Consider the following 11,435-nt stretch of genomic DNA (forward strand, 5'->3'; position numbering starts at 1 on the left):
CTCCATACTGTATAATGGCCACACATGATGATCCATACTGTATAATGGCCACATATGATGCTCCATACTGTATAATGGCCCACATGTTGATGCTCAATACTGTATAATGGCCCCACAGGATGATGCATACTTTATAATGGCCCAACATGATGATGCATACCGTATAATGGCCCCACATGATGATGCATACTTTATAATGGCCCCACATGATACATACAGTATAATGGTCACATATGATGCTCCATACTGTATAATGACCCCACATGATGATGCTTAATACTGTATAATGGCCCCACATGATGGTACATAGAGTATGATGGCCCCACATGATGATGCATACAATATAATGGCCCCACATGATGATGCATACAATATAATAGCCCCACATGATGCTGCATACAGTATAATGGCCAAATATGATGCTGCATACATTATAATGGCCACATATGACGCTGCATACAGTATAATGGCCCCACATGATGCTACATACAGTATAATGGCCCCATATACTGCTCCATACTGTGTAATGGCCTTGCATTACAAAAAAAATACTCACCTCTGTCCGTTCCAACACTGATCTAGTCTCTTCATATATCAGTCCTACCTGTGGGCATGCGCACCATCTCGGCAATAGTGCCGCCGTCACTCTCCTCAGATCGCGCACCATCCCCGTCCTCAGCAAGAGCGCACTGATGGAACGGCGTGCGGCCTGATGGGAGAGTTGGGGTGCATGTCCACTGTCCAGATTACATCCGGATTAGCTGCGGATTGAATGCTGCGTACAACCGCAGCATTCAATCCGCAGCGTCCAGATATTACAATATAGTGGAGGTGATTTTATGAAATCCCGTCTCCACTATGCGTGTGAACACGCATCCGGCGGCCCTGCGTTTCTGGACATGCGGTGCGTCTTTTTAGAACGCAGCATGTCTGTTTACCTTGTGGCGACGCTCCGTCGCCGCAAGGTAAATCACAGGGTCTTATGAATGGGGTGCGGAGATTCCGGATATGTGCAATGAACACATCCGGAATCACCGGGCGTATAGAAGGGAGCGGCGCTTTGGGCGGAGTGAGTTTTCCGCTCCGTCCAAAGCGTCGGCAATCCTGAACGTGGAACCTTACCCTTAGGAGCAGAGTGGCTGTGGTGCTAGTGATGAGGGTCTGGGAGATTACACGCTGGCTGAGAAAAGTGATGGCGGAGCTAGTTTTGAGGAGATGGCACGCGTGCCCCCTCTAGCAGGTTTGCCACCACTGTACTGTACTATGTGCACATATATAGTGTTACATGCACTGAGCACTGACCAGGCTGCAGGAACTCACATTATAATATACTAGATGGTGGCCCGATTCTAACGCATCGGGTATTCTAGAATATGCATGTCCACGTAGTATATTGCCCAGTCACGTAGTATATTGCCCAGCCACGTAGTATATTGCCCAGCCACGTAGTATATTGCCCAGCCACATAGTATATTGTCCAGCCACGTAGCATATTGCCCAGCGACATAGTATATTGCCCAGCCACATAGTATACAGCAGACACGTAGAATATTGCCCAGCCACGTAGTATATTGCCCAGCCACGTAGTATATTGTCCAGTTATGTAGTATATTGCCCAGCCACGTAGTATATTGCCCAGCCACATAGCATATTGCCCAGTCACGTAGTATATTGCCCAGCCACGTAGTATATTGGCCAGTCACGTAGTATATTGCCCAGCCACGTAGTATATTGCCCAGCCACATAGTATATTGCCCAGTTACGTAGTATATTGCCCGGCGACGTAGTATATTGTCCAGTCACGTAGTATATTGCCCAGCCACGTAGTACATTGCCCAGCCACGTAGTATATTGCCCAGCCACGTAGTACATTGCCCAGCCACATAGTATATTGTCCAGCCACGTAGCATATTGCCCAGCGACATAGTATATTGCCCAGCCACATAGTATACAGCAGACACGTAGAATATTGCCCAGCCACGTAGTATATTGCCCAGCCACGTAGTATATTGTCCAGTTATGTAGTATATTGCCCAGCCACGTAGTATATTGCCCAGCCACATAGCATATTGCCCAGTCACGTAGTATATTGCCCAGCCACGTAGTATATTGGCCAGTCACGTAGTATATTGCCCAGCCACGTAGTATATTGCCCAGCCACGTAGTATATTGCCCAGTTACGTAGTATATTGCCCGGCGACGTAGTATATTGTCCAGTCACGTAGTATATTGCCCAGCCACGTAGTACATTGCCCAGCCACATAGTATATTGTCCAGCCACGTAGCATATTGCCCAGCGACATAGTATATTGCCCAGCCACATAGTATACAACAGACACGTAGAATATTGCCCAGCCACGTAGTATATTGCCCAGCCATGTAGTATATTGTCCAGTTATGTAGTATATTGCCCAGCCACGTAGTATATTGCCCAGCCACATAGCATATTGCCCAGTCACGTAGTATATTGCCCAGCCGCGTAGTATATTGGCCAGTCACGTAGTATATTGCCCAGCCACGTAGTATATTGCCCAGCCACGTAGTATATTGCCCAGTTACGTAGTATATTGCCCGGCGACGTAGTATATTGCCCAGTCACGTAGTATATTGCCCAGCCACGTAGTATATTGCCCAGCCACGTAGTATATTGCCCAGTTACGTAGTATATTGCGTGGCGACATAGTATATTGCCCAGTCACGTAGTATATTGCCCAGCCACGTAGTATATTGCCCAGCCACGTAGTATATTGTCCAGTTACGTAGTATATTGCCCAGCCACATAGTATATTGCCCAGCCACAAAGTATATTGCCCAGCCACATAGTATATTGCCCAGCCACATAGTATATTGCCCAGCCACATAGTATATTGCCCAGCCACATAGTATACAGCAGAGCCACGTAGTATATTGCCCAGCCACATAGTATACAGCAGAGCCACGTAGTATATTGCCCAGCCACGTAGTATATTGCCCAGCCACGTAGTATATTGCCCAGCCACGTAGTATATTGCCCAGTTACGTAGTATATTGCCCAGCCACATAGTATATTGCCCAGCCACATAGTATACAGCAGAGCCACGTAGTATATTGCCCAGCCACATAGTATACAGCAGAGCCACGTAGTATATTGCCCAGCCACGTAGTATATTGTCAAGTTACATAGTATATTGCCTAGCGATGTAGTATATTGCCCAGCGACGTAGTATATTGTCAAGTTACATAGTATATTGCCCAGCGACGTAGTATATTGCCCAGCCACATAGTATATTGCCCAGCCACATTTTATACAGCAAAGCCACGTAGTATATTGCCCAGCCACGTAGTATATTGCCCAGACACGTAGTATATTGCCCAGTTATGTAGTATATTGCGTGGCGACATAGTATATTGCCCAGCCACGTAGTATATTGCCCAGCCACGTAGTATATTGCCCAGTTACGTAGTATATTGCCCAGCCACATAGTATATTGCCCAGCCACGTAGTATATTGCCCAGCCACATAGTATATTGCCCAGCCACATAGTATATTGCCCAGCCACATAGTATATTGCCCAGCCACATAGTATATTGCCCAGCCACATAGTATATTGCCCAGCCACATAGTATATTGCCCAGCCACATAGTATATTGCCCAGCCACATAATATATTGCCCAGCCACATAGTATATTGCCTAGCCACATAGTATACAGCAGAGCCACGTAGTATATTGCCCAGCCACATAGTATACAGCAGAGCCACGTAGTATATTGCCCAGCCACGTAGTATATTGCCCAGCCACGTAGTATATTGCCCAGCCACGTAGTATATTGCCCAGTTACGTAGTATATTGCCCAGCCACATAGTATATTGCCCAGCCACATAGTATATTGCCCAGCCACATAGTATATTGCCCAGCCACATAGTATATTGCCCAGTCACATAGTATATTGCCCAGCCACATAGTATACAGCAGAGCCACGTAGTATATTGCCCAGCCACATAGTATACAGCAGAGCCACGTAGTATATTGCCCAGCCACGTAGTATATTGCCCAGCCACGTAGTATATTGTCAAGTTACATAGTATATTGCCTAGCGATGTAGTATATTGCCCAGCGACGTAGTATATTGTCAAGTTACATAGTATATTGCCCAGCGACGTAGTATATTGCCCAGTTACATTGTATATTGCCCAGTGACGTAGTATATTGCCCAGCCACGTAGTATATTGCCCAGCCACGTAGTATATTGTCAAGTTACATAGTATATTGCCTAGCGATGTAGTATATTGCCCAGCGACGTAGTATATTGTCAAGTTACATAGTATATTGCCCAGCGACGTAGTATATTGCCCAGTTACATTGTATATTGCCCAGTGACGTAGTATATTGCCCAGCCACATAGTATATTGCCCAGCCACATAGTATACAGCAGAGCCACGTAGTATGTTGCCCATCCATAGTATACAGCAGAGCCACGTAGTATATTGCCCAGACACATAGTATACAGCAGAGCCACGTAGCATATTGCCCAGAGACATAGTATACAGCAGAGCCACGTAGTATATTGCCCAGACACATAGTATACAGCAGAGCCACGTAGAATATTGCCCAGACACATAGTATACAGCAGAGCCATGTAGAATATTGCCCAGACACATAGTATACAGCAGAGCCACGTAGTATATTGCCCAGCCACATAGTATACAGCAGAGCCACGTAGTATATTGCCCAGCCACGTAGTATATTGCCCAGCCACGTAGTATATTGCCCAGCCACGTAGTATATTGCCCAGTTACGTAGTATATTGCCCAGCCACATAGTATATTGCCCAGCCACATAGTATATTGCCCAGCCACATAGTATATTGCCCAGCCACATAGTATATTGCCCAGTCACATAGTATATTGCCCAGCCACATAGTATACAGCAGAGCCACGTAGTATATTGCCCAGCCACATAGTATACAGCAGAGCCACGTAGTATATTGCCCAGCCACGTAGTATATTGCCCAGCCACGTAGTATATTGTCAAGTTACATAGTATATTGCCTAGCGATGTAGTATATTGCCCAGCGACGTAGTATATTGTCAAGTTACATAGTATATTGCCCAGCGACGTAGTATATTGCCCAGTTACATTGTATATTGCCCAGTGACGTAGTATATTGCCCAGCCACGTAGTATATTGCCCAGCCACGTAGTATATTGTCAAGTTACATAGTATATTGCCTAGCGATGTAGTATATTGCCCAGCGACGTAGTATATTGTCAAGTTACATAGTATATTGCCCAGCGACGTAGTATATTGCCCAGTTACATTGTATATTGCCCAGTGACGTAGTATATTGCCCAGCCACATAGTATATTGCCCAGCCACATAGTATACAGCAGAGCCACGTAGTATGTTGCCCATCCATAGTATACAGCAGAGCCACGTAGTATATTGCCCAGACACATAGTATACAGCAGAGCCACGTAGCATATTGCCCAGAGACATAGTATACAGCAGAGCCACGTAGTATATTGCCCAGACACATAGTATACAGCAGAGCCACGTAGAATATTGCCCAGACACATAGTATACAGCAGAGCCATGTAGAATATTGCCCAGACACATAGTATACAGCAGAGCCACGTAGTATATTGCCCAGCCACATAGTATACAGCAGAGCCACGTAGTATATTGCCCAGACACGTAGTATATTGCCCAGCCACGTAGTATATTGCCCAGCCACGTAGTATATTGCCCAGCCACGTAGTATATTGCCCAGCGATGTAGTATATTGTCAATATACAAAAAAGGTTGCACTCTATCGTGCAAAAGCATGTCTAATATGAAATATATGAAATATGAATAGCAAAATGGCTTTGGACAGGGAAATCAGGGACGCATCAGTTTTATGAGACCACCTTGACGGTTGGTTGATGGGCTTACACTATTTGATTATATCAAATTCTGTGCAAAGCGTCTCTTAAATATTTTCCTAATGTTCAAAAGCCATTTTGCTATTCATATTTCATATATTTCATATTAGACATGCTTTTGCACGATAGAGTGCAACCTGTTTTGTATATTTATGTATGGAGGTAGATGCTCCTGGTATGCACCTATTCACACTAGTTTGGATGTGCGAGTCTTTTTTCTGTCATCAGTAGTATATTGTCAAGTTACATAGTATATTGCCCAGCGACGTAGTATATTGCCCAGCCACATAGTATATTGCCCAGCCACATAGTATACAGCAGAGCCACGTAGTATATTGCCCAGCCACGTAGTATATTGCCCAGACACATAGTATACAGCAGAGCCACGTAGTATATTGCCCAGAGACATAGTATACAGCAGAGCCACGTAGTATATTGCCCAGCCACGTAGTATATTGCCCAGGCACGTAGTATATTGCCCAGCCACGTAGTATATTGCCCAGCCACATAGTATATTGCCCAGCCACATAGTATATTGCCCAGCCACATAGTATATTGCCCAGCCACATAGTATATTGCCCAGCCACGTAGTATATTGCCCAGCCACATAGTATACAGCAGAGCCACGTAGTATATTGCCCAGCCACATAGTATACAGCAGAGCCACGTAGTATATTGCCCAGCCACGTAGTATATTGCCCAGCCACGTAGTATATTGCCCAGCCACATAGTATATTGCCCAGCCACATAGTATATTGCCCAGCCACATAGTATACAGCAGAGCCACGTAGTATATTGCCCAGCCACATAGTATACAGCAGAGCCACGTAGTATATTGCCCAGCCACGTAGTATATTGCCCAGCCACGTAGTATATTGTCAAGTTACATAGTATATTGCCTAGCGATGTAGTATATTGCCCAGCGACGTAGTATATTGTCACGTTACATAGTATATTGCCCAGCGACGTAGTATATTGCCCAGTTACATTGTATATTGCCCAGCGACGTAGTATATTGCCCAGCCACATAGTATATTGCCCAGCCACATAGTATACAGCAGAGCCACGTAGTATGTTGCCCAGCCATAGTATACAGCAGAGCCACATAGTATATTGCCCAGACACATAGTATACAGCAGAGCCTTGTAGTATATTGCCCAGAGACATAGTATACAGCAGAGCCACGTAGTATATTGCCCAGACACATAGTATACAGCAGAGCCACGTAGAATATTGCCCAGACACATAGTATACAGCAGAGCCACGTAGTATATTGCCCAGCCACATAGTATACAGCAGAGCCACGTAGTATATTGCCCAGACACGTAGTATATTGCCCAGCCACGTAGTATATTGCCCAGCCACGTAGTATATTGCCCAGTTACGTAGTATATTGCCCAGCGATGTAGTATATTGTCAAGTTACATAGTATATTGCCCAGCGACGTAGTATATTGCCCAGCCACATAGTATATTGCCCAGCCACATAGTATACAGCAGAGCCACGTAGTATATTGCCCAGCCACGTAGTATATTGCCCAGCCACATAGTATATTGTCCAGCCACATAGTATACAGCAGAGCCACGTAGTATATTGCCCAGACACATAGTATACAGCAGAGCCACGTAGTATATTGCTGTAACTCATTGCTGCAGCTTCAGCTTTCATACAGATCGGGTGACGCTGGAGCCGGGACCTTATCTGTATGTAAGTTTAAGATGGTGCAATAAATCTCAGTACAGTACAGATAGATCCTCTGCAGAAAGCAGATAAGAAAGCAGGAATTAGATGAAGCCCGTCACATACCTCCTGCCCCGACCCCCTGGCTCGCTCTCTGCCAACTTCTTCTCTCCTCTCCAGGCCTCCGGCAGAGTGAAACAGGCGCGCAGGTGACGTCAGAGCAGCAGACACACAGCTTGCTGCTGTCTGCAATGGGGGATGCCGGCCGGCACTTGTACACTGCTAATACAGTGCAGGCCCGGGCCTGCATCGATCTACAGCGGCAGCAGAAAGCTGGGGCCCTGTATGCCCCTGTCTGCAAGGGCCCCCCTCCACCTCCGGGCCCCGGTGCGGCTGCACCGGTTGAACCGGCGGTAGGTCCGCCCCTGGGAGGCGCTGTTCCAGACCTGAGACACCCGTCGGAGCAGGACCACCCCTGGGTGAGTATAATCTAACCTCTTTTTCTCCTCTTTCAGGATACATCGGCGGCTTATCTACAGCATTACAGAATAAGTAGTAGATAAGCCCCTGATGACTGTGAGCTTACCTCACCATCAATTTTTTTTGGGTGACAGGTTCCCTTTAACCTCATATCTGCAGGTTAATAGCATTATTTTACATGACAGGTTGCTTTTTATATGTTTTTTTTTTTTAAGATGTTAATATTGATGGCCGATACACAGGACAAACAATCATAGGGTTTCTCCCAAAATCATAGTTTTCCCCTGACCATGGGAAAATGGATAGCTTCCTGACAGCTAGGGCTTCCTAGCAAGACTGAGAGCTTGGGTACTAGGACACCAGCGACCCTTAAGTCATCACCATGGATAGAGGATAACATGTGAGTTTGGGAATAACCCTTTCATTCTCAGATTGGTGGGGGACTGAATCAGCTGTTTGAAGGGGCGCCATTGATGTGATGAGCACCACATCCCCTTTTTTCTTTACCAGGTACAGCTCCATAGATTGTTTTTGTGGGTGTCCATGGTTCTGCAGCTCATTTAGATCCACTTGAACAGCAGCGTTGCGGCCCAGTTATTGAGCCCTTAGGTAGTGGTGTCAGAAGTCAGCCCCCTCCTATCGGATATGGCTACCTATCTTCCGAAGTCCCAGGAATCCACTCTGTGTTCATTCAGCCTCAGTTTAGATCCTTTTGAAAACAGATCAGTCATAAAGGCATGCCTTCTGTTATAAGTGGAAGCCATGACACTAGTGTGAACAAGGCCTATCATCTACAGTCAGTCGCTTAACATTTTAATACATTCTACTGGTCCCGGTTATCAGCCATTCAAAGCAGAAGAATCGCTGATAATTAATTAGAACTCCAGACAAGAATTTTCATCACATAGCTCAGGTTTTTTGGAACCTCCAGAAACTTCTCTATATAACAGACTTAATGATGTTGCATTAACTGCAATTCCAGTAGCTTTATATTTTGCATCTCCATGTTGCATGTTACATTACCACCACTCCATATTAACAGAAAACCCCCCAAAAACGACTGGCAACCGTTTTTCAAATTCAATTATGGAGAGGTAAATAAATCTGATATTTTCACATTAAAATCTACTTGAATACACCATTTATAGTGAGGCTTTAGTAACTATTGTAGTAGCAATTCCAAAACTATGATACCTACATAAAAAAACATTTATATCAGTATATTCATGTTGCAATGTTGCCACTGATTGCTACTGAAAATGTGGATGTATATTCATGGAGGCAACGCAACTATAGCTGGCATTGGGTTTAGTTCTAAAAAAAAAAAATCATAAAATTCATAAAAAGTGCAAACTTGGACTAGAAAGTCTTAAAATATGCCAGATTTTTTTACCACCCTTTCAAGCGAGGTCATACTTCCTTGTCAGAAAGGACACAAAGTGCCTAAAACACATCATAAATATGCTGGAGGTCATGAATGTGTTTTTTGGAGCAGATTATGCCGTTATACTTGTGCTCTTAGTTTGATAAATTTCCCCTCTGTATCTTTTTCTGGGGAGAACACAATGGTGGCACAACTATGTGGGCTCAATGATATATGGTCGTATTATCCATAGCATTAATGAGTTATCTTAAAAATAACAAGTTATCCCACATCTATAGGATCGGGTATAACATGCTAATTGCTGGGGCCCTAGGGGTCTGACCATTGGGACTACCAGCGATCCTAAGAACGTGGCTATGAAACCCAAAGAACAGTATTGTGCAGCCACATTTAGAATGAAACAGAAGCGTACAAGCTTTACCTCTGCTCCATTCCCTGTCTGATAGGACTGACGGAGAAAGCCGAGCACAGTGTGCCTTTATTTACGGCAGTCCTATAGACAATGAATGGAGTGGAAGTTGAGAATGCGCACCTCTGCTCCATTCAAAATAAGAGAGTATAGAGTCCCATTATTGGGTATCCAGAGTCCTGTTATTGGGTTTCCAGGACCCCATTCTTGGTATCGCTGCGAAGGCCCAGTGATCAAACCTCCAGTGATCACCAAATTATTCTCCCTCCCTGTTTGTAGCATATAACTTGTTATTTTGGGGATAACCCTTTAATCATTGGTACTTTCGCTATGGTTTCCTGTTATTAGGTGGTAGGGGGCCCATCTTATTTTGATTTGAGGGCGGGCCCTATAAATTCTACTTACACCCCTTTAGGTTATACACAGTATATATTACATCTTCCTCTAAAATAAAACACTTTTTTTTTGCATTTTTGCTTGGAGAATTCCTTAAGTGTCGCTCTTAAAATTGCAGATCCGCTACATTCTGCTCTGTGCTCTTATATTCTTTGGCACAATCTATATTGTTGTTACCAATCACTTTCTCCAGCCTAATTATTTTAGATTTTTTTTAAAGGTTACGGGGCAAACGGATGAAAAAAAAAAATACAATTTAACATTTTCAGCTATTAAACGGCTGGATGTGATTAAGCATGGTGAATGCATTGTTGCCCATTTGCAAGTGTTGTCATTATTTCACATTGTATATCAAAATATTATTAAAGTGCAATGTAAAGGCGAGAAGTAGAAGGGGGGGGACTCATTTTTGTTATTGGTGCATACCAGTGTTTAATAAATAAGTATAATGTGCAATTGTTTGTTTACAAAGAGAACAATGGGACGTATGGCAGCAGGAATCACTGTGATGCACTTGTCATTGCTACCTGTATACGGTGCAGGAGGATGTTCGGGGGTCTGGAGCGGTACCCTGCTTACCTGTGGATGTGGTCCCCATGGCAACAGGGGGATGCTCTGCCTGCTGAGCTCTGTTGGTCCCCCCTTTCTGGTCCATGGAGCCCCAGGCGCTGCTTCCTGCAGAATCTGCCTCCTCCTGTAGAAACATCTGAGCAGCCACATCACCTTCCAGCCATCTGCTGACATTCCCAGGATTAGCAGCCATGGTGGGCTGAATCTGTTGCAGTTATCTCTATGGGAAGCTGCTGGGAACAGGGGGAGAGGGAGGGAGGGGATGGGTCAGTGCTGCAGTGTCTCCTGGAAGATGCCACAAACACTGGAGCCTTACGCAGGTGCAAATGGCTTGTGTAGTTTCCACTAGTTCCACCTCAACATCACTGCCTGTACTGACCAATCACAGGCTGGCGATTAGCATAGAACGTCTCACCGCCCATACACCCTTTCATTGCTAGAGCATGGTGTCTGCATGCACTTTGCTACTGATTTCTCGACGGTTCAAGCGTCAAAGGGTTAACAGCTGGGGGTTTGCAGCATGTATACATGTAAAAAAAAAAATAATAATAATTCCCAATCTGGGAAATGGTCTGTGTCGGTTGCCTTCCTAGTCATGATGACACAGGTAT

The 11,435-nt window shown here is 44.9% G+C and overlaps 1 protein-coding gene across 2 annotated transcripts in view; it reads right to left on the reverse strand.

Moving 5' to 3' along the window:
* Positions 1 to 11,148, reverse strand: part of RTN1 (reticulon 1) — a 406,711-nt gene extending 395,563 nt beyond the window's left edge. The window contains exon 1 of one of the 2 annotated variants that reach the window (XM_069733463.1): positions 10,834 to 11,148. In XM_069733463.1, the coding sequence (XP_069589564.1) occupies positions 10,834 to 11,017 (184 nt within the window). In that variant the 5' untranslated portion in view covers positions 11,018 to 11,148. Of the gene's footprint in view, positions 1 to 7,711; positions 7,734 to 10,833 lie in introns of those variants that run through there. The other variant, XM_069733472.1, reaches the window with a different exon arrangement.
* Between the last annotated feature and the right edge of the window lie 287 nt (positions 11,149 to 11,435).

This window comes from Ranitomeya imitator, chromosome 1, assembly GCF_032444005.1.
Source record: "Ranitomeya imitator isolate aRanImi1 chromosome 1, aRanImi1.pri, whole genome shotgun sequence".
Classification (NCBI taxonomy): Eukaryota; Metazoa; Chordata; class Amphibia; order Anura; family Dendrobatidae; genus Ranitomeya; species Ranitomeya imitator.